Source organism: Lagopus muta, chromosome 3 (assembly GCF_023343835.1).
Source record: "Lagopus muta isolate bLagMut1 chromosome 3, bLagMut1 primary, whole genome shotgun sequence".
Taxonomy (NCBI): Eukaryota; Metazoa; Chordata; class Aves; order Galliformes; family Phasianidae; genus Lagopus; species Lagopus muta.
The window spans coordinates 21,071,775-21,096,079 of record NC_064435.1 but is presented as its reverse complement, the minus strand read 5'-3'; the positions used below and the strand labels follow the sequence as shown (position 1 = coordinate 21,096,079).

The 24,305-nt window shown below is 42.5% G+C and overlaps 1 protein-coding gene across 3 annotated transcripts in view; it reads right to left on the bottom strand.

The window, feature by feature from the left end:
* Positions 1–24,305, bottom strand: part of RNF19A (ring finger protein 19A, RBR E3 ubiquitin protein ligase) — a 57,766-nt gene that overhangs the window by 18,860 nt on the left and 14,601 nt on the right. For 2 of the 3 annotated variants that reach the window (XM_048939175.1, XM_048939176.1), the window contains exons 2-3: positions 6,636–6,754; positions 514–1,261 (exon numbers count right to left, since the gene is read on the bottom strand). In XM_048939175.1, coding sequence (XP_048795132.1) covers positions 514–1,130 — 617 coding nt within the window. In that variant the 5' untranslated portion in view covers positions 1,131–1,261; positions 6,636–6,754. The remainder of the gene's footprint in view (positions 1–513; positions 1,262–6,635; positions 6,755–24,305) is intronic. The other variant, XM_048939177.1, reaches the window with a different exon arrangement.

Genomic DNA, 24,305 nt, shown 5'->3' with positions numbered 1-24,305 from the left:
CAGGCAACAAGTGGTGCGTCAAGCAGCCACGAGACAGAAGCTAACTGAAGCTGGAGCTGACTTTCTATAAGAAGATCTTCAATCATATTTCACTGTTTAAAAAAAAACAGAAATACCCTGTTTTCTCTTCCAAGAAAAATCCAAACAAATGGACTAAGTCAAAACTACAGCCACCTGGTTGTCAACATTTTTCAGTCTGAGCTTTGTGCCCTTACCTTAACAGCACACCTGAAGTTTTTCCCTGCAGTGATACACAGCATCCACCTACCAATGCATTTCATTACATTATTGAAATTCTCTGTGCAGAACAAAGGAACACTACATGAGATAAAACTGAGGGCTGGAGGGGGGGGGTGTAGTGGGTTTATCAGTTGCCTTTTTTAAAACGAAAAGTCTGTTTGCCACCCACTCATACAACACAACAAAATACTAAAGAAAGTTTCAAAAAGTGTAATGCTATGCGTGTTATCCATTTATGCTGTCACTTTTTTGCAGGCACTGAGGAAAACATACCCGCAGTCTGGAGCTGGGCACCACCTACAATCAGGATCCGCAACTAGCCATCGCCTAAGCATAAACTCTTCGTATTTTTCCATCAAGATGTCATCATTCAGTATCAAACGGATATCGTGAGGATTGAACCGTTCGGAGCACTCCGGACAGCTGATGTTAACTCTGCTCTCAGAAATTTCTATCCGGAGATACTGACGCAAGCAATCCACACAAGATCTATGGTGACAAGTCATTATCTCCGGGAACCTGTCCTTGGAGTGCCGCAAAAGGCACAAGGGGCATTCCATGAAGTCTCCGCTTGGCTTGCTGCTAGAGGTTGTTCCATTGTCGGAAGAGGTACATGTGGAGAAAATAGAGTTCTTGTCTGTACACATTTCTGAATGAATGCTTTCAATGCTTGCAATTCCATCAACACCTCCATTCAGATCCCTAGACTTGCGTTTTGTGTCTTTTTTTCTCCGAAAAAGAGAGCCCAAGGAAATTCTTCTTTTCTTTGGTGCCTTTTTGACTGAAGGCAAACTCACAGAGGAAGCCGAAGACTGGAGGTCCCGATCAGAGCCCATTTGCCGATTTAAACTCATGTCTAGATCACTCATCAGAAGTGGGTTAACTCTCATACACAAACCTAATCATTTTTAGGGATCAAAACAGAGTCAGAAGTCCTAATATTATGTAATCCAGTATGGAAGTCGTCATGCAGAAAATTCACACGGATCTTTGTTTGCAGCAAATTCTTCAAAGGAATCCCCTACATTAGAAGAGAAAAAAGAAGAGAGAGATTAGAAGAACATTCATCACTTTTGGTTCTGAAAGATCGTGAGGCTCTAGTTATTCATATTACTACAGTCTTCTCATCCAGTGTTTCTTTCTGTCTGCTTTTTCTACCCATTACATCCTTCTCATCTTAAGGAGTCTGAAAATTCCCTGGGGGCAAGGAACATCTTTATTCTTAAGTGGTGCTGAGAAGGCAACTTTACTCCCCTGCTCTCTAGGGATGTGCACGCATGTGTGTAGAAATCACCATAATCCCAGGTGACAATTAAGTAAATGTATAACATTTCTTAACATAACATAACAGTTCTTACATAAAGCATGCTAACAAGCCGATAAGCATTGGAAACTTTATTTTCTCTATGTGTGATCAGGTCACATATAAGGTTAAATAAAATAAACTAAGAACTTCTGTGTGATTTGAATTCACTTAGGCGATCAGCAGAAAACAAGTCACTGTGGCTAAACAACTGATGATATTCTCAAATCCTAAGGGTTTGCAGAGAAGCACACAGATGCATATTTAGATGTAAAGCACCTGAATATTTCAAGAAACAGAGCTGCAGTGTGGCAGCAAACGCTGCTTTGCCATTCAATTTCCATACTGCAATTCAAGCAAAGACTAGAGTTAAGGTGACGACATTTGAATTTTTCATGATATTTAAAGTAAAACCCAGAACTCAAAAAAAGAAAACGAACTCCCAGCACATACTAAGGTTCAGTTAATCTCCCTGTACAAGGCAAGGGCAAGGAGCTTCTGCTGATGGAACAGCTCCAAGGAAAGAGGCAGAAAGATGTTCTCCAATTTTCCTGACAGAGGAGATTTCTACAGGTAGCAGATCAGTTCCAACCAAAACCACCAACTTAGAGCAATACACAAGTATTGCCACTTCTTGGTAGCTTCACTGTACAAGAGGAATTCTTAGCACTGTAACAGAAAGAAGCTGTTTCTCACTGGACATCAGCAGTGTGCCTCTGGATGCCACACCTGCTGGCACCACTTTTCTCCTCGGCACTTCCCAGCTTATGCCCCTGGAAGGAGTGCTGTGAGTTTCCATGATTTCACTTCGGTATGACAGAATCAGACACTGGATGCTGTGTGCTGCACACCTGAGCCCTAACTCCAGGATGACTGAGCCAAGACACTGGAAGCAGCAATCCCCCCTCCCCTCACTCAAGAAGGCACAGAAAAGGCTCCCAGGCAGCCCCCAGTCATTGCAGCCATGCATAGCCAGATCTCTTTAGACCATGGTCAGTCAGGACGGTCACACTCATGCCACCTCTATGGGCAGCTGAACTGTACAGGGTGCTATCCAACCACAGGTATCAGAATTTGAAAGAAAAGCACTACAGCACATACACTTCCTGGGTTTGTTCAAAGCAAGTCTTGTATTTCAGGTCACTCAGCCTTTTTTTTTTTTTTTCCTTTTTTTTTTTTTTTTTTTTTTAACTTAAAAAGGAAAAGTTAAAAAGCCACTGTGTTCAGGAAAATCTCTGTGGAACACTTCCAAAAATTCGTATTTTTATTGCCAGGGTATATCTAAAATAAAGCCAATTTCAGGAACATAACAAACCTTCCCCTCCTAAGAGAACATCATCAGCCTAAAATCTAGCCAAAAGTAACCCCAGAACACCAGGACAGCTGAGGCTGGCAGGGCCCTCTGTGCCCCTCTGGCCCACCTCTGTTCCAGCAGGGACACCCAGAGCAGGGGGCCCAGGCCCATGGCCAGGCAGCTCCTGAACATCCCCAAGGAGGAGACCCCACAGCCTTCCTGGGAGTCTCCCTGCCACAGAATGGGCCTCCTCTTCTCCAGACTGAGCAATCCCAGTTCCCTCAGCCGCTACCCCTAAGACTTGTGCTCCAGACCCTTCACAGCTTCACTGCCCTTCTCTGGACACCCTCCAAGATCCCAATGTCCATCCCGTACTGAGAGGTCCTGCTGGCTGTGCTATTTCTGGTACAAGCCAGGATGCCATTGGCTTTCTTGGCCACCCAGGTACACTGCTTGCTCATGTTCAGACAGCTGTCAACTAACACCCCCAGATCCTTTTCCTCTATGCAGCTTTCCAGCCAATCTGTCCCAGCCTGTAGCTACGTTGTTGTGACCAAAGTGCAGAACCCTACACTTGGTCTTGTTGAACTGAGGCAATTGGCCTCGGCCCAGTGATCCAGCCTGTCCAGATATCTCTGTAGGGCCTTTCTTCCCTTAGATCAGTGCTTTCTCCCCACTTGGTATCATCTACAAGCTTAGTGAGAGTGCACTCAACTCCCTCATCCAAATCATCAATAAATATATTAAATAGGACCAGCCCCAATACTGACCCCAAGGGACAAACACTAGTGACTAGAGTCACCAGCTGGATTTCACTCTACCCCCACTCTCCAGGCCCAGCCCTCCAGCCACTTTTATATCCACAGAAATGTACATCTGTCTAAGCCACAACTTGCCAGCTTCTGCAGGAGTATGCTGAGAGAGACAGATTCAAATAGGATTTGGTTTAGTGATATGGTTTAGTGCTAGTGGTGGCAGTGGTGATGAGGAGATGGTTGGACTAGATGATCTTGTAGGTTGTTTCCAACCTTGTGATTCTATGAAAGGCCTTACTGACGTGTAGGTGGACTACATCCACAGCCTTTCCCCCATCCACTAAGTGAGCTGCCTTCTCACAGAAGCAGATGAGGTTGGTCAAGTGGGACATGCCTTTCACAAACCCATGCTGGCTAGATCGTCCCACGCGTGTTATCAAATTGAACTCAGCATTCCCACTACATCCAATAAAGGATGGAGATTCGACTTTTGACACGCCTCCTGTTGCCTCTAAGGCTTCCTTCTTGAGGAACCTCCAGCTTTCCTGCACCCCTCTGCACTTCAGGACTGTCTCACAAGGGACTCCTCCCAGCCAATATCCAAAACTGCCCAAAAGGATAAAAGGGCATAATCTTTTGTATAGAATATTGACATTATATCATAGATACTGTTTGCAGCTGGTAGGTAGTGTTTGAAATACACTAAAGATGCACAAATCATAGCCTAATGCCTTTGATAAATTCCATTTGTTTGTCTAGAAGAGCACAAATTCACTTAAAAGCATGATTATAACTATGTTATAACTACTTAGTACCATGCTGGTACTACCAGGACAGTGGAAAATACTATCCTCATCAAGCCAGGAGAATCCATGAAAGACAGTAACAGAAATCAAAGCATTTATTTCAAGCAAGGTGGTGGTGTTTGCTTTCTTTTCCTTAACCAAAGTAGGAAAAAAACAGAGTAACCCAACCAAGTCTATAACTATGACCATTCCCCCTTCCTTTTCTCTGGGGAGGAAAGAATGCACATTATAGCCATCTCTGCCAGTTCCAAAAGATGTACAAAAATCAAGAAATAGCAGTTCTAGTGGTTAAACAGATGTTCATTTTTGTTTTTTTAAATAAACAGATTCTCCCATGCTCTTCTCCCATGCTTGGTTGGACTCAATGATGTCTGGAGGTCCCTTCCAACCCCTATGATTCTGAGATTCTGTGATATGCTCTAAAGTAGCCACTAAGTCCTACAGTTCTCTTTGCATAGAGAGATCCAATAAGCAGTCTCTCATGCTCTTCTAAAGAAGGCTGAAATTCTGTCAGGAATACTGAACAGAGAAGCTGCCAGATACTTTGAGACAAGCATCAATTACTCTCTCTGGATTCAAGTGCACAAGGTTAGTTGAAAAATCCATATTCTTCCCTATGCAGTAATTCTGGATTGTCATTTTTAGTAGCATTTGAAGATGACTGCTGAAAAGACACTGCAAATGATCTATTACAGAGAAAAATGAAGACAAATCTTACAATGCTAATTACAGCCAGAGCTGAACAGAAGCACAAAAGCCTTGCTGGTGTAATATGGAGCCCTCGACAGCTCTCATGCTACCCAACCCAACACAGCATCTGCATATTTTTGCTGACAGAAGAAAGAAAAGTATTTCATTCTGTACAGCACGAGAACACAATGCCTGCATTATTCCAGTAACAACGAGCCCATACGGAATAGATACGCTGTGTGAAAAGTCGAGCTGTGAAATCAAAAGACTTCAAAGGAGCTGAGATGCTCAGTTAGGATGACAGCTATCAGTAACCTGACTCTGAGCAGCAGCATTCATTCCAAAATTCTGTGCCACTCTCCCTGACCTGTATATACAAGCAATTATGGGAAAGGGATTAAGAAACACCCAACTCCTAGAATGTAAGTTCACCACTGTCTTCAACACTTCCTCAAAACACTTAACAAATTACATAAAAACATGTTTCTGGCCTTCTGCCATGCTTAAAACCCTACCACAAATCAAGACTCCAGCAGTTCTTTGTGTTCTTCTCATGCCACAGACCACCACAAGTCAACTTTGCACAGCACAGAAACACCTTCTAACTTGAAGATTTCCATAAGCACAAATGACCCTTATTGACATAACTCATTTATAGACATAACTCAGCACTTATTTTCTGCCTGTTCCTTCAGTTGCATTTCCTCAACAGGCTTCCCCAGCAAACTACCTCCTAAACCACCTTCTACTTACACCCAATTTATTCCCTTTTGTAGTCCTTGTTGGCCACGCTGCCTTAAGTAAACGCTATTGCTAACCATATAGTGAGGGAAGAAGGAAAGGAAATGAGAAAATCTTACAAATTAAGTTTTCTACTTCGAGATGACTGAAAAATGTCTTCTGGTATGGCTCTCTGCAATGAAAAATTGGTGAGGTGCTAAGGTTAAAACTTCTTGAGAAATGCTCTAAGACAGACAAGTTTAACCCTACTGAATTTGCAAGAAGAGAGCAATGAAGTCCTAATTCCACAGGCTAATTATTTGCAGAAGACTACCCTTCTGTCCCTAACTCCTTCAAACAGAGACAGCAGCTTAGCCTGCTGCCTGCTCTTCACACACACAATCTGGCACAGCAATCACAAAGAAGGCATTCCCAGCCAGCTGTACAAGCAGCTTTGCAACACAACAGCAGATTTAAACATTGATGTAAGAAAACAGAAAACACCATAAATCTAGCTGCAGCTACGTCATCACTAAAATCCTTAAGTACTGCCTGATGTCACTGGTGCTTAAACTACAGATTTAGACTTCTCCTGTTGCACCCTTTATCTTATGCATCTGTTCCTCCTGGCAATTTAATCAACCATCAACTGGTGTTGGTGTATTGAAAGCTATTTATTGATCAAAATCAATGAATAACAGCTTCCTTTAACATCTGTAGCACCCAACACCCACGCTCTCCTGCTATCTGTGAGATGCACTCCCCCAACCAGCAGTCAGCTTTAGCAAAAAAGCCCAGAGATCAAAGTTTACCCACAGACAACGTACCTACAGATGTGATGCTTGTTTCTGCCTCCCTCTTCTAATGAACATCTCCTGTTGCGATCTCTCTGTGTCCTGGAATTTCTAGTTTACGATGTTCTTTACATACAGAGATCTGTAAACATCTAAAGAAAGCATCAGAAAAACACACCGTCATTTCTGTTTACTCCACAGAGTAAGAACTGTAAAAATAAAACAGAATCAGAAGTAAAACGTATGCAAAAGCTTAAGCTACTAAGTTCAAAGCCAATGCACATGATTTTTAAATACCAATCAAGTTTATGGCTCTAACAGGTATTCTTTACATATCACTTCATTCCATAGCAGTTTTTAGACTGAGAAGAAAAAAAGAGCACTTTTGTCTCGTGATTTCTAAAAGAATACACCCTCCTGCCTTTGAAGAGGTTCAGCCAAAGTTTGGCAGCATGGAGAATTTAAACAGACTGAGGTACAGCCTCCAAAGAACTTAACAGTCCAATTGTTTTCTCAACAATTCCAGTGTTTTCCCTCAAAAACTACAACAATTAGTGACATATTTGCCATCCGATGTTTACAAGATTATAAAGATATTTAATTTCAGTTTGCAGGCTTTTTCTGGATGCCTTTTAACTCTGATTTCTAATACAAGGTAAAAATAAGAGTTTCATTATTTGATTAAACTAATAAGATCGTTCAATCTAAGAAAGTTAACAGATTTGTATCAAAAAAATTCTCAAGCTTTGAGAAAGTTCCCAGATCTGGAGAAAAAAAACCAACTACGCTTACCAAACACTTACAGTGATGTATTACAGTATGCCAGATATAAAACGCAAAGTCAAAGTGACCTAAATAATTCATTCACCTCACACTGAGCTGCGTAAGATTATTTTAAGTGTACACTAAAGTAAATTTTCATTCGCTGTGGTTTTCTCTTTTTCAGAAAGAGGGCACCACAATAGCAAGCTTACACTTTACAAAACTGATCTGAGCAGAAAGTAACTGTGATCTTTCAGACACTTATGCAGGAAGATACGTCCACATTCATGCCCCCCTCCACACACACACGCTGCGCTTCAGACACAGAGACCAGACCGCTCCTTAAGTTACCAGAGCTCCTATTACCAGTAGACCTTTTTCAAAGTGAACGTTGCTTCATTATTTAGTTAATTAGGCTCTCACTTCTCTGTATCTATGGCAGATTCACTGATGGATGCAGAGAAGCCATTTTTCAGAAATGGGACTCCCAGATTCGCATTTGTTCAAAAGACAAGTTTGTCAAAATCTTTAGAGATGTCAAGACAAGTCTCAAAAGTGACATATCAACTTTAAACAAACAGAACCATTTCAGTAAAGTAAGTTCTGCTTTTAAGCACTGTTCCAGGCACTTCCCAACTCCACTTTTGTGTTTGCAGCAATTGGAGGCGCCAACAGGATGGCGGCCACATCCCTCTCAGCTCAGCACTGAGGAGCAGAACAGGGGGCAGCCCTTATCCCTGCACTGCTGGGAAGGGAGAGCCTCTCAGAAGAGAAGCCTGACACAAGCAAAGTGAGAAATCTCCCAGGAGGAAAAGGATTTGCTCTAACATGTGGAAATCATACTATCATCAAGGTTGGAAAAGATCTCCAAGATCATGCAGTCCAACTATCCACCTACCACCACCATTTCCTCACTAAGCCATGTCCCTCAGTGCAGCATCTAAACACTCCTTGAATACTTCCAGGGATGGTGACTCAGCCACCTTCCTGGGCAGCCCGTTCCACAGTTTCTGTAACAGACAGTCAATTGGCTTTATAGCACACTCAATTGGCTTTATAAGTCTTCTAACAATTAGGACAGGCTTGGAAAAACAACATTTTGTCAGAATTAAACGAAAGTATATTTATGAGATACTAAAAGCAGGCGGAAGGCCAGCACTGCTCCCAGGTGACACACAGCATTTCTTTTCAGCTGTTAACCTCCACCTCAGCTGGGTGATCACTGATGCAGAACAAGAGCTCTGTTTGTAAATACCTTTCAACAGACATTAAAAAGAAACATTGTGGTTTCTGTTATCAACATCAAGTCTAGGGTATTACTTTGAATCCCAAATCCTGTTATAAAAGAATTTTGGTTTACACAGCAACAGTTATACATTTCTTAATATGAATAGCACTTGCGCAGCAGAGATCTCCTCAAACCCTAAATGCTACACGGTGATCATCGTCACCTCACAGTTTACTTTGATTACAGTTCATTTTTCTTTACAACCTCGTGTCAATTATCCGGAAATGTTATTTTCACTTACAGAACAAAGCTGTGATTGTTCGTAAGACAGTGAAGCACGCAGACAGCAGACCAACTTGGGCTCAGAGCCTGGGACAGTCCTTCTGACCAGCCACTCAAGTCAGGAGACTGACAGGGGTTAAAACACACACAATTCTGCAGAGCACGTGCTGCAGAATTGACAAAAGTTAACTGATACATCACGTTCTGCTTTAAAACTCACACTGGTACGTAGCACATGACCAACCAATCCTAACAGCAGAAAAGCCTTCAGTAGTTAGGCTTCTTCCTTAGAACTGACTGCGCAACACATCCCGTATCATGTGTCTGTGACAGCTGCTTTTAGGAAAGGAAGTCATGCAAGCTGCTCAGCTCATTCTAGAAGTCAGAGTGACGCTGCCAGCACCGACACGACCACTCCCTTACCCTTGCAGAGAGCATTTACACAGAAGAACAAGCAGTTATGGGCCTCCCCAAAGCCTGGCTGTTTTGGGGCTCTGTGATGCTTTTTGATCAGTGTCCTTTCAAACTCCAAAAAAAACACTCCACAATCAGGCACAAGCAGCTTAGAGGAGCGTCTTTTCTTCTACAGTTCAGATGCCCAGTAAAAGATTTCCTCTGCACAGATGCACATTATAAGCAAGGTCAGCCATGGTAATGCAGAGGTCTGCTGATATTCTTCTAAGGGCCCACAACATACAGTTGATGACAAATGCAACAGGAATCCTTAAATAATATATGCTCTAATTTTCCAAAACAGCAGTATTACATCTGGATACGCCAAGCACAATGGCTGGCAGAAACCAACAGCTCAGCAGTGAGCCTTGGCTCTATTTATGAACCTCCCAGCCTACATCTGTAACAGGGAAGACTAACAATCAATTTTCTCTTATCTACCTGAGCAGAGCAGTCTTAGCCCAAGCACACTCTTACTGCAATGACAAAAAGAAGCTGATCCTATGCACTATGGTGCTACTGTAAGCAAACATACACCAAATTCAGCCAACTCAAACCAATCTTGGAAATCCTGGAGGGGAGAGAGAAAAAAAAAAAAAAAAGGAGGGGAGAAAAACAAAACTTCACCAGAAGTATTTTATTGTTTTAACCATTAAAATCCTCATACAGACACAATGCTTTCTTGCATAGATGCTGGCAATTTTTTCTTTTTGTGCAATGATGGGGATGTATTTTCACTTCCGTGCAGTGATTTGTTTATATATATAGATGCTGAAGTCATGCTCTAAAACATCTGGCTGGCAGGCAGTCTGGAAAGTGGAAGCAACAATGAGGGATTAAAAACTGCCCAAGCTGCCGATGCACCAAAAAGGGGTTTTAATCCAACTGCATTAATGCTTTCATTTTAACTTGGTACTCATTCTGTCCATCAAGCCAATAAGAAAGTTGGCCTGTGGGAGCAAATCCTTCTGACAAAGGATGGACAAATGACTGCCTGCCATGCCTGGGACAACATTAACATTCATTTTAAATTCCTGCTTCTGAGAATGCACATAAGGTATTAACAGACCCAGATACTCCGTCCATGCAGTGTTAAGAAAAATATAAACGAAACAAAAGAAATGATCAGCAACATCAAAACAATCCCCAAGCATGTTTACTTTGCTCAGAACAAAAACTCAATGCTGGATTTTTATTTAAGCTCTGCATATAGTCCAAAGCAATTAATCCCCACTTCGGATATTGCTCTTTAAACTACTGCTGACCAATACCTTGGGATTTACTTCAGCTGCTTTTTATTCCAAATTATATACTGCAAAACAACTAGAATGAGTACAGAGAGAAGTGAAACAGTAACAGAATGTTTAGGTTCTGCAAGTATTACCAACACTTCAAGTGGAAAACATTGCAACACTTCTGAGAGCTTAGGTCATTTTTACAGAAAAACTGCTTCAAAATGAAAATAACTCAGACTTCTGCAAACTTCCAGAATACATAGACATAATTTCAGGCCTGTAATCATGCCTGCTCAGACAGCAATGACCACACATCAAATTCTGATACATTTTTGTTTTCAAACAATCTTCAGAGTGTGTCCTGCTCTAAAAACAAAGTAATGCGTACCCCGCTGTAAGGCAGGACAAATAATCACAGCAGCAGGATCTAAAACCAAGAGCAGGAGTTCCAGAGAAGCCTGGACAGCTTCTGCCCCGCATACCACACCGCAGAGATGGCAGCCAGGGTACAGAAGAGGTAACAGATCTCAGGTCCTGGCTCCAATTTAATATGCAATCTGGCAGCAGCAGCCAGGAATTTGTCTGGCACTGAAGCAAGGCATTAGTGAACAGCTGATCAACAGACAGCATCTTCCAGCTCCCTTCCGGGTTGTCTCTGGCAGATTTAACACCTATTTTCAGGGTGGGGAAGAAAAAGAAAAAAAAACATCTAGTCTTGAAATGTCTTTGCCTCAAAATAAGAAGCACTGGAAAGTATTCAGGCATGACTTCCAGCTTTCCAGTGCTATTTTATCCATTATTATTAGCAAAATGGATACACAGATAACACGTATAACGTACTTAAAACTAACTTCAAAAGGGAACCGAGGTTAAAGGTCTTAAACTCTCTTTGTGAGACCAAGCCAGGTGTGCTGCCTCACCATGGCGTGGATCCGAACTGGGTCACAGATCCTGCAAGGCACTGGGATAGCTCAGCACAACTTAAGATGCTGTGACTGAAGTGCACCTCAACCTTGGCAACAGCTTCTGCACATGGTTCCATCTGATTGAAGGCTCTGTAAAAAGCAACTATCCGTTGTGATAAACATAATTCAGCAGGAGACTCAGAAATACAGGATGCTCTACTATTAAATGTAGAGGTTGGTGGCCCTGCAGGGGGGTTGGAGCTTGATAATCCTCGAGGTCCTTTCCAACCTGAGCCATTCTATGATACAATTCTATGAAGAACCTGGGGACCTGAATGAACAACCCATGGCAGCCATGCCAACAGCAGGCCCACAGCAAAGGCAGGAACTATGACTTCTTTATTCTGCCATGGCTGATGCCATAACACTGCAATCTGTCAGACAGCATCCCTGCACCAGCACAGCTAACCACTTCTGTTAACTCAAGAAGTGAAATCAGTGCACAAACTGGAGCAATGCACCCAATGCCACTGCTGCCTGTCCTAGGGATTCACCAAGCCACTACACAAACATTAGCTACAAAAGTCCTGTGTGGATGGATTTAGTTCAGTGACAACTCTAGTTAAACTGTGCCATCTTAAAAACAGACCAAGACCAAACCAGAACGAACAACTTAGAGAAAGAGACAAAAACAAAGACAGGGAAAGGTCCTCGCCAGGGAAACAAAAATAATCCCTCCTGCCAGGAACACTGCCTTGAGCTTCCAGACAGGAAACACTCCCTGCCTCCAGAAAAACCATTGGCGTCAGGAAGCGGTAGAAGTACCGTGGAACTTATCGCACAGCCTAACCTAATGCAGGGAGAAATGGGAACAGCACCGAGGGACAGCAAAGACAAAACAGCCAGCCATAACACACACAGACCTCTGCTTACCAACAGATGAGGTAAAAAGTTCAACCTTACCATGTTATTTTGGGGACAAGAATGGAAAGGTTTCTTCTTCCAGCCCCACTGAGATGAAATCGGTTAGAAAGAGATTGGGCTGAAAAGATAGAGCCTGTTCAGCACAGATGGAACAAGACAAGGGGAATGATCCAGAATTACAGACAGACTCCACAGGCATTACAAACACTGCAAATGCTAGTTCAAAAGCACAAAGGAAGAAAAAGCTGAATGGTGGCCATCAGAAGGACATCTGATGCTGCACCTATAGTGGAAATACAGTATGTGCCAACAAGAGAAGCTATTCTGCCAGCACAGTTATACCACCTACAACATCACACGCTGCCAAAAAAACAGGCTGTGTCAGCATGCAGCAAGATTTAGCCTGGCTGATGCGAGTTTTTCCAAATATTTTTCCACTGACAGCAGAGCAGCGTAACCATAATGCAAACCTGGGGCTAAGCAGACTTCCTTTATGCAGAACTCCACTGTTTGAAACAGCTAGAAGTGTTAGTGGAAGGGCACCCACTCAGCTTCAAAGGCTCTTGTGAAACCCCCTTGGTCCTCAGTGCCTCATTAATGACCATTAAGGGAGAGCAGCAAGGGGATGGTGAATCTCTGCAGCACTTCCACACAGTACAGGTCTGCATGCCAACAACGTCATGGCTCATGCAGAGCTAATGCCACCAGCAATGCCCTAGCCTTGTGTAGCATCAGAAAATTGTATCATGCCGCTTAAACTTTTTTGAAACACTCAAGGGCTGTGCTTAACACATTTAATATTAGGATATAAGGTCAGAAAAAAAATGTATGGGACCCTCTCATAACTTTCCTCCGATGGTAGAGGAGTGCAGCAGCAACATTCTGTGAGCAGCTGCTGGAAAGGAGAGTAAGGGTGGGTCATGGCATACCTGCACTGCTCTGTTCACACCATGATTCCTACAATTGGCAAGCTACATCTCTATGGCCCAGCCTCGCTTCTGAAACATAGTTCCCTGTCTCTATGCTTCTGAGGGGGTTCACCCCCAATTCCCCCCCACATGCAGCCTCACATCTTCCTTCCAGCAGCTCTGTCAGCACAACTGCTTGGCTGTTACCTTCCTCTTCACACAGCACCATCCTAAAGAGCTTTTTCCCAGCAGTTGTGGAAGCATCACTGCACAGGCCCCTCTGCATGACACAGCACTGTATCAAACAATTACAAGAAGGAAAAAAAAATAAAAATAAAAAATGAAGCAAGCACAATACAATTCCTAGAAAAACTGCTGTGCTTATTTTCTCCGTTACTGAAAATGGCTTCAACGCTAATTATAACTTCCAACTGTGCTATTTCAGGTTCTGAGGTAAAGGCAGGCTTTGTGGTTTTCAAACAGTAATGCTGGTTCATGCCTTCAACTCAGTACGGTGTTTAGTAAGCCTTAAAAACAAAACAAAATCTGAAGTCAGATTTAAAAGCTTCCTAGATCACAGAAACAACTGATCTGGTGAACTGAATTAGTGCAGAACACACTGCCTCAGGCCAAGACTGCTTGTTAACCTGAACTTGAGTTGAAGTCCTCGTGTGTCAGGATGATTTTTTCTTGAAAAGACAAAGTAAACTGTTTGTAAAAGCTCCAACAGCTCCTGTTTATTTGTTTTATATCAGCTGCAATCCTCCTGCTCGAGTTGGAGTTTGTCACATTGACACCCCGTCCTGCTCTGATCGCCTCATGCACAGCTCTCCCAAACTGCCTGCAACCAGACACATCTCAGACAAAACAAGTACCTCACGCTGAACCTAACACACAGGCTTTGGTATTATTTCCATGGCAGATATACTTGTTTAACCGGCAGTAACAAAGTCAGTCCTCTGCTTATCTTGAAAATAAAATACTGCTTTCTCTGGAAGATCATAAACCCACAGAGTGCCTTTAAGCCCCTGCCTTCTTCCTACTTCCAAGTTAATCATTGTGAATTTCAAATTACAGATGGTTTTTCTTGCTTAAAAACCTCTAGTTTAGTTTTAACATTGGGAAAAACCCTCAAGCAATGCACTTAGTTTGCTCCTGAAAAACATCCTCACTGAAAACCAGAGAACTATTTAAACCAAACCCAGCTGAAAAACTGAAAGCAGCATCCTGCACACCAACTGTGTCAGGCACAAATATTTATAAAATAACCTGAGATGTCTGTAATTAATGGGAAAACGCAATTGACAGGTACATTTTCTACGCACAGAAGACAGAGTGCGGATCAGGCTACAAATGGCGCTCACATTGATTTATCCCCCCTGCAAACTGCTTCGGTTCCAACAAGCCATCGCCCACGACGAACGAGGTGACTGAATGTGCGCAATGCTAAACCTCGCCCCGGCTCTGCTGACGTCAGCCCTTCCTTGCCAGCAGATGCTCTGGCAGGCGTTACACACACAGCACGACAGGGACTTCACGCAGATTCCCCTGTCTGCAGACAAACGCAGCAGAGCAGGAAGAGGGGGAGGACAGAGTCTGATTTTCAGACAGAGGCTCGGCTGCACGGAGCACAGCCTCCCCATGCAGCTGGTTTATTTGCTAGGCTACAGGTAAACCGCGCACCAGGCAGAGCCAAGAGGAGGACAGAGCGGCGCAGGCAAGCGCTAAGAAGGTGGTAGAGCAGTGGCACGTCCCTATCTTCACACCAGCAATAGGCACAGCGAGGCCCTACCAGCACACCCCATCACTCAGCCATGCAGCTTGCCCTGAGCAGGAGAGGGACAGGCAGGACAGCCTTTGTCTTCTCATCCATCTCCAAACACAAAGCAGATGCCTCAAGAAAGAAACAATTATCTGAATTATTCTGAGAGCCAAATCCAACAGCCGGAACGCACCACGGCTCCCTTATGACAGAGGGAGGGCTTCCTGAAGCAGCTGGTGGATGCTGTCCCAGCGGTGGTCACAGAACACTCCGTGCTGGCTGCTTGGGGAACGCACAGCAACCCTGTAAGATCTCAGATCTGATCTCAAACACCTCCTCCGTTCCCTCAGCACTTTACAGCTAACAACGGGTCACCCCTGCTCCAGTCCAACACCAGAAGTGTTTTTAATTTCTCCCCCAAAGGTATGCACTCACTCCAAACAAGCTGTGTGCAGACACCAAGGCATACTCACCAAAAGCTGATGTGCCAGGTCCCCAAACCCTGTAGGTGAAAAGGCACCCAGTCACCCCCCAAGGACCCATGAGACATCCTCCCACGTAACTCCCAGCTGCCCCATGCATTTACTGTAAACAGCCCCTTCCTCTGCTGCCAGCACTTCTGCCTGACGTGGTGCCACATCAACCTGGGAAATCCCAACTGAAGGCTGCAACAGCCGACACAGATTTAAAATGCGATTTTTACAAACCTGCATATAAGCAACACTCAAGGATAGAAACATTTCACTTCACAGCTCCTGGGAGAAAAATGAGCGCCTAACAGAGAAACCAGACAAACCAGAGAGAATGTAGACATTCAAATGAAAACCAAACACAAAGAGCTTCAAGTTTCACATTCACAACAGGCAAAGTTTAACTTCCAGATAACCCAGTGACATTATCAAACAGCACCCACCGTTATCAGGAGTTCTCTGAGAGACTCCAATTCCAACACGGTGGACTGTGATCTGGACAAACCTGTGACTGTGCTCACCATCTCCCAGCAAGACCAGATCAATGACCAAACAGACCAATGCACTGGGAAATGATACCAGAGGTTTTTAACAAATTCCAGTTAACACAGCAGGAGCCCTTCCCCTCAGCTGCCAGAAGTTCTGCACAGGTATAAACTCAGGCTCTGATCCCAAGCCAGCCTTTCCCACTGTCTGTTGAAACAAATTCAAGAAATATGGTGTAGATTTTGGAGGGGGACAGCAGGGAAACAGCCAGGGAAAACAAATTATACAAATGAACCAAGTTTCAAGAACGGAGTATTACCATCAGCTTGATTCTTCAGGCAGCACAGAGCTGCCTCCAGCGAAGGTGAAACATCTGTGCAAGAGATTCATTTTCCCCAGGCCTGCTTTGAAATGCAGAAGGAGACTTCCATGGAATGAGTAAGTATCCTTGATAGCTGCTCTGCATTCAGCCTAAAATGTGCTTCTCTAACCTCGCTACGCTGTGAGATGCATGTGGTTTTCTTGCTACAGCATGAGACCAAAATGAATCATGCGCTGTAACTGTGCCAGTACAGAGAATAACATGGTTGCTATTACAGAAAACTGGAAGTCCTCTGCAAAAACTCCACTTGCACATCTGTTTCCACTGTACAAAGCAAGGATTAACTTCATTTTTCAGCGAGTCTGGAACTCAGTAATCTCACCTAAGAAATGAGGCCTACAAAATGTACAAAAGTTCTAACTGTTTAGAAGTGAAGAATCCTCTGGCAGATCACCTCGTAGCTACCACAGCAGTATTACTGTGAGAGCTGTGCAATGGAATTTAAGCATGCACAAAGGCCAAGACAAATTCAAAAGGATTTTAACATTAAAATAGGTGGAGAATATGAATAATAAACACAAACTAGAATAATGATGTGACAAACCAACTCTGCTATCAGTCACAAGACCACCTCCAAAAGGAACTGCTCTGTCTCACATCACAGAACTCCCATTATTTACTCATATTAAGCAAGCTTTAACTCAAACTGAAACGTACACAGAGCAAAGCCCTTTTACATAATTGGTCAGGCTGATGTTGTTCCACGCTAAGAAGATAGCAGCTACATTCAGAAAGATATGACTGTTTAAATATACGCTTTCATGTAATCGGAGTAGTTTGTATCTGCCTACCCTTCCCTGTCAGAGCTTACAGCTGCTTCAGCTCTGTTTGTGGCTTTTCAACAGAACAGAAACACGTGCCAGCAACAACCAGCAAGTTCCTAAGATTTAACTGCCTGGATACAATCCGGCTCCCTCCCATTTAACACCCTCCAAGAGTCACCTACTCACCTCCAGAACCGTGAGAGCTCTGCTGACACATAGGAGGGCAGAAAGAAAGAAGAAATATGAAATGGGCGGAGTGAAAGATACGCTACCAGTGAAGTCAGAATTCTGCATAACAGGCACATTGGTGAAATACTGTTTACTCACTCATCTCACCTCACCAATGATACTGCAGCACAAATGGGGAATTGGGACCAATTATTCTCAAGACAGTAGGAAAAAAAACATGAAGGTTGTTAGAAGTTGCCTTTTGCTCTGTTATATACGCAATTATTTTAGATCAGGCTGAGAGACTTAAACAGAATCTTCTACTTCCTCACACCTGACTCAATTTAAGAAGTAAATTAATGCACAACTGTGGATCAGGTCTGTTTCTCAGCAGCACAATAACTATACCTCCCAGTTTACCCTCCTGCCTTACCAGCAGCTTTTCCAATCTGTTTGTCTACAATATCCATGCCAGAACATCAAGAGGAAACCTTTTCCATTACAAATCCATTATTTCCCACAGGGTGTTGAACTGTGCTACAGAGGAGCCTAACACAGCCATGCCCTACATGGCAGCACAGGAAGGCCATCTTTATCACATCACAAGTGATGTAAGAAAGAATCTTACAGTTTTTCTAGCCTCCAGAATGCCCTCACCCTTACAAATACATTACCTGCTTCTGACACAGTGCCATCTCACACTCTGCAGAGATGTGCACACAAAGCTGCACAAAATTGTTAAGGAGATGTTCAACATCACACATGTGAGTACTCAAAAATTGAAGGTAGAGCAATGAAAGTGGTCCATAAACATGATATCCACCATCCCCTGTCCACCCACTGGATGTGCCATGGATGCACTGCAGCACAATAGAAGCGCTGGACCAATCTCGGCTAGTATAAAGGCTGGAGACGAGTATCCAATGCTTGCTCCACTTCTGGGTCATCCCCACTGCCAGGACTGCTTGAGGCAGATGTGTGCACTAATTGAGGCCAGCTGCTTCCTACCCCAGCAGCTGGCTGTTTCCTTCAACGACATGGTACAGTCACAACACCATGTGCACCAACTCTGGCAGGAGAGGCTGGAAGAGCACCACCGTTAGGATATAGTATACAGTGCTCCACAGCCATCTCCCAGATCTTAGGGGGAAGGGCAGCAAGGCTGATAGAAGTGTCCTAACGTCTGGGTCTGGCTGCTGAGCTACCCAAAGGATCACACAGACAGGCTGATCTTTCTGGAGCTGGCCTCACTCCATGGATGCCTCATTCTTCATCTTCTTAATAAATGAGGCCCCATACCTTACATGTTGTACGTCTTTTTGGTTTACAACAACGTTATACAACACTGAATTCACAAATACCATACAAGTCTGTAAGATATTTTTAACCAGACTAATGGCTTTAAAAGTATTAAAACAAAGTCTTCGGAGCGCTCTTGTGAAATCTTCATAGTAATTTTTGTGACAGAAAGCTATTTCTCCTAATTTGCAAAACAAGAAACAGATATTAAGGCCAAAATTGCCACCTGAAAAAAGACTGCAGGATGCTCGAGCTGTAGGGCTGCTTTGTGTCCTTATTGAACAATACACAATCAAAGATGCTGCTAAGCACTGGCAGTAGTAGCTATTTGCAAACTACTCTTTAATGTCTAGAGACAGGTATAAAGAAAAACACCCATAAGACCACAGGGGCCTTGCCCAAAACACCATGTATACACTCTACAAGTGAGGCTACCACAGACTTCTCGTCCTACCATTTTCTACCCGAAGTTTATCCCCTGCAATCTCCAAAAAGGGAGCTGTTTTCTATAATTATTTAAAAGTCAGCAGTACCTTTTTCTGTGGCTAGGGCATAAAAATGTTCTCTGATATTCATTTTATACAATTTAGTAATGCACAGACTCTAAAAGAGAAGACTTAACTGGCATTAGCTAGAATTAGCTTCTCTTTGAGACTTCCATCCCCATATCACATTTGATTAATACTGGCCAATGGGTTTCTAAAGAGAAAAACAAATCTCTAAGAATACCTTCCCTGAAAAGGACTACAGTCCACTGCAGCATTGCTCATACTAGGGGCCATGGAGAGGAGAACACAGGGAACCATGACATAAATCCACACTCCCACAGAAACCAATACTGGCTGGTGGCTTAGTGGGCTATCCAGGGCTAAGCCACATCGAGCCTTGCCAGCCCTCCTCCCCCAGCAACCAAACCCACACAAGGCTGGGCTGGTCCAGATGTTGGCCAGGACAATTTAGCAGGGGTTAAAGACAATACCTGCGAGCAAGTCTTCCCTTCAGTCCATTTTCTTCTGTTGAAAAAGGCCAGTTGTATGTGAAACATTTAGAAATTTAGGTGCCATACCAACTACTCAAAAGAAAATGCTCAAAGCAATTTCCTAAAAATCTGCGGATGGAATTACAACAGAGGCTTCTTTTTAAGGAGGAGATAGCCACCTCTGCTCCAGAACACAGGCTGTATCACTTCAGCAGAGCAGCTGCAAGGGATTATATTCTTAAGCATTAAGAACCTCAGAAACAACATTTGGGCACTTACTATTTTTTTGTTGGTATCCAGGTTGAGCCACAAAAAAAAGATTTCGGATCAATTATTTTTTTCACTGAAATCAAATAAAAAGCCTGAAAGCATGCCCTTGCAATGTGAAATATTAAGCAAACTTCATCACAGGAAATACTGATAATCACAAATATCGTATACGCAGAGCCATAACCTCCTAAAAAGATGAACTCTTTGTTGCTTACCTCTAGCAGCTCTGGCCAAAAAGACAACCTACCAAGACCACTTTCATTATGGTATGCACTTCGCACACATGTAGGTATGGTTTTCCCTGTGCAGTTTACAGAACACAAAGCATTAAGAGAAAGGAAGCATGACTCCTCCTATGCAGACTGGGGCTGATGTACCATGCCTTGCTCAACTCCCACATGGGCAGAGGGCACCATACTGTATCTCAGTTAGTCTGGAGGTCATACGCACTGCCAGCCTCTTCCTCTAAGCACTGAGCATTAGAACCATATAATCACTGAGGTTGGAAAAGATCACAGTGATCATCTAGTCCAACTGTCAAGCCATCACTACCACACCTACTAAACCACATCCCTCAGTGCCACACCTACATGTCTCTTAAACACCTCCAGGGATGGTGACTCCACCACATCCCTGGGCAGCACATCCCAGTACTTGACCACCTTTTATGAGAATAAACTTTTCCTAATATCCAACTGAATTTTCCCTGGCACAACCTGAGGCCTTCACCTCTCACCTTAAACCCACAGCAACTTCTCAATGTGTTCTCAACTGCCTGCCCTCTAGATATGCAGCACACCAATTCTATCTCTCATCACCATGGCCATCTTTCAAAACTTTTTTAAATCCCACTGCCATTTGGAGCAGAAATAAAGCATGTTTTTTCCTTCCTCAAACTTATCCCCTTTGTCTCTTTCAAATACCCACATACCACACCAGTACAAAGTATTACGCTTTTCTTTTTTAATCAATTGTTAATTTTACAATATAATGTTTTCCATGCGACTGACATTGCTGAAGACAGAACCCTGAAGTTTTTCTCTGCTCAGCAGAAGGCAAGGTCTGGCAGCCTGGGGGAGGGGAGGCATTCCAAGCCATCCAAAAGCATGCCTATTCCATACTTTGAGAAGCCACACATCGAGGAAGACAAATAGTTGATGAAAAAGCGCAAGGGCAATCCTGAAGTACCTAACATTTCAGTACCAGCTTCATAGAATGTAACAGAAAACAGTGGATACTTCTGAACAGAAGTTATCTTCAGTTAAGCATCTGATATAACCTTACCTACACAGAAATATTCATTATGGAAAGTAGTTAGAAGAGTGAAGGCCTTGCTTTTGCATCTCCTTGGAGAAGTAGTCTTCTTTAACCAAGAAAGGAAACCACATACATGACGAAGCCTGCTACATTATCCAACTAATTCTGAAATACAAGTTTGAAAATGGTTTAAATACTAGACTGCTGTAATCCCAAATTTAATTAAAAAGCCATTTCAGCAATTACTTCATTTGATTATGTTTTCTGAAAGAAACTGCAAACTTCCATCTGTCTGCTAATTCATGAATTTGTGAATTACAACATGAACTACAGCATCATGAAAAATACTCTGTCTAAAGTGTCTTTATCTTTTCCAGGCATTTTCTTGAAAGGAATGGGATGTAGCTTTCATGTAAGATACACTCTTTCACTATACCTTTAATATATATTGCATGCTTTTAAAAAATCTGTTTTATTCAAGCATTATAAACCTTTTAATACAATTTTAATACATTCCAGGTATCAGTAACCATGAAAAAAGTCCACTGTCATTTGAATACCCGTCTGCTGCCCTGACTCCCATCACACTGCACAGGAACACTGGATTCCATCAGGACAGCGTCTGCAGAGCACACGAGGCTCCTCAGTGGAGATGAAGGATGCAGGAAATCCCTCATTGTGCCCATGCCATAAACCTAAACAACTGTAAGACTACTTTCAAGCACAAAACTAAGCTAACCTCCCTGCCAGTATGTTCTAGCATCTTCTGATCATTAACCTTCTGTACCATTATTCATATAAATATCACATCTCACTGCTGTGAAACCTCAGCTTCTATGGTAATGAGCCCAGCAGTCTAATGAAATACGGCTTGAAAAAAACACTGACTTTGAAGGAGTAATTTAATTTTATTCCAATCTTACTAACTCCTTGTTCTCACATAATTAAAAAATAATAATAATAATAATGACTTGCAACCTACTCCCCCCCTCATCCATATCTGAGCAGAATTGCCACCTATAGACACTGGAACCTTGGGGCAGCCAGGGCAAGGAAACACATGAGCAGGGACCGACAGGGAAGAACTGCATCAACCTCTGCACCACTTACATCCATACACAATCACTTGTCGTACAGTGAATTACATATTTCCTAGGTTTACAAACAGTTGAAGGATACTTGTTTCTGCTTTTGTCAGTACATTAGCAGAAAAACAGGAAATGAATCAGACTGAAATAATAAACCTTGAAAAGAAACACGATTCAGTTTTTTGGTCTTACACAAGAACTTTTTTTTTTAAAGTGATAGAAACTTAGACAATTTGATCTGCTGTATGATCATTTTAATAGATTGTACCAGAGCAGTAGAACACAAATGACAGCCTCTTCCTTTGCTATGGCACAGGACAAATATCTTCAAGTTTCTGCTGTATCACAGTTTCAGGTAGATACTGAAATGAAATTTCAGTGGCTCCTATGTAAGCACACAGACTGAGAGAACATTAGCCAAGATAAGAGAAGACAGGTGGGCTGCCAAACGAGCCTCTGTGCCAAATGAGTGAGCTCTCATTTACTCCCCAGCTCAGCCACACAGCAGGCTGTATCTGAAACAGCTCTAGGCCTCTGTTTTACAGATTTGCTGTTGATGCTGCATTTACATTCCTCTAGAACTTCCTCTATTTGTTCCAAATGTTGTCAGCTTTCCCTTGGATAAAGTCTCACCATTGCGTAACAGGTTAAGACATTAAGACTTGGCTCTTCCACAAGTTACTGCTCCAAAAGCCTTCATATCATTTGAATGTATTATATTTAAACTAAGTATCACAATAAAAAGCCTAAGATGTTGAAGCTGCTCCTCCTCACATCACAAGGAGAATAAGTTTGATTAATCTGATCATAATGTAGCATCAAGAATCAAATCTATTTCCATATCAGCAGCTAGAATAATTATTTTATCCTTTGAAATATTTGATGAATTCATATTTACTGTTCATAATATTCTAATATACAAATAAATGTTATTTAAGAATGTAAATGTTATTTAAGAAACTTGCGAGGAACAGAAGAAAACTCATGTAGCACTGTGCTCTGCATACACACTGTAACAGCGAAGGACTTCAATGACTGAGGAACCCAATAGGCAGTAATAACAGACACCTAAATGGCAGCAGCACCAAGCACTGCCATTCCCTATCACAGTGATCGAAATCATAAAGGAGACTTTACAACTGCAGCCAAGATACCAGGCTATTTTTTTTCCTTTTACACATAGATTAACAAGTTTCTGGTTTATTTTAGTTCAAGAAAATTTTACAATCACTTCTTGCTGCAAAGACTGTGCCATCAAAAGAATAAAGCAGATTTTGATCTTCCTGAGGTAAACTATTCTGTTTAAATCATAAAGCTGTATCTGTACAATATAAAACAGAATTAAGACAACAAGGGTTGCAATAGCAGGAAAAGATGTAACTTTGCCTACAGAACATCTTAATACTGCTAAATTCACTGGAAAGAAACAAACCTACTAAACTCAGGCATCTGCTGAGTTCTCAGGAGCTTAAATTAAAAAGGAAAGGTGAAAATGGTGCATAATTGGCAAGACCAATATTACTCCTATGATATAGACATTCTACTACTAGTTCTAAGAGGAAAGCAAGGGTTTTCAATTCTGCATAAGCAAAATGTGCAGTTTTGCAGTTTTTACTGTCACTCCTATCTTAATTTCAAGCTATCCAAGACTTCTGGCAAAATCTTTTTTTCCCCCAAACCCAAAGGATAGCTGAATTCTTCAAGAAGAGGCCAGAAGTTCCCAACCATTTCCTGGGTCCTCTCTCACACATACAAGGCTCCATTCCTCTACTTGCTTTTTTTCGCCCTTCACACTGTGATCATTGTTCCCCAGTATCTTCATCTCATTCTTCATTCTTCTATTAATTTCTGTTTCCCAGTGACTAACCAGTCGATTCAGGAATGAATGACAACAGCAACAAACATTAACTTCAAGCTCTGAAATTACTTCCCAGTGCTAGTGCAAAATCCTCTCTTCCCTGAGGACCATTTATTCCAATCCTCCTCTATCTCTTAAATAAGAGAAGGAGGAAAGACAAAAAGCAGACACACCAAATAAAGAAAAAGCCTTTCCACAAAAAGAAAAAGTGAAAATGATAACG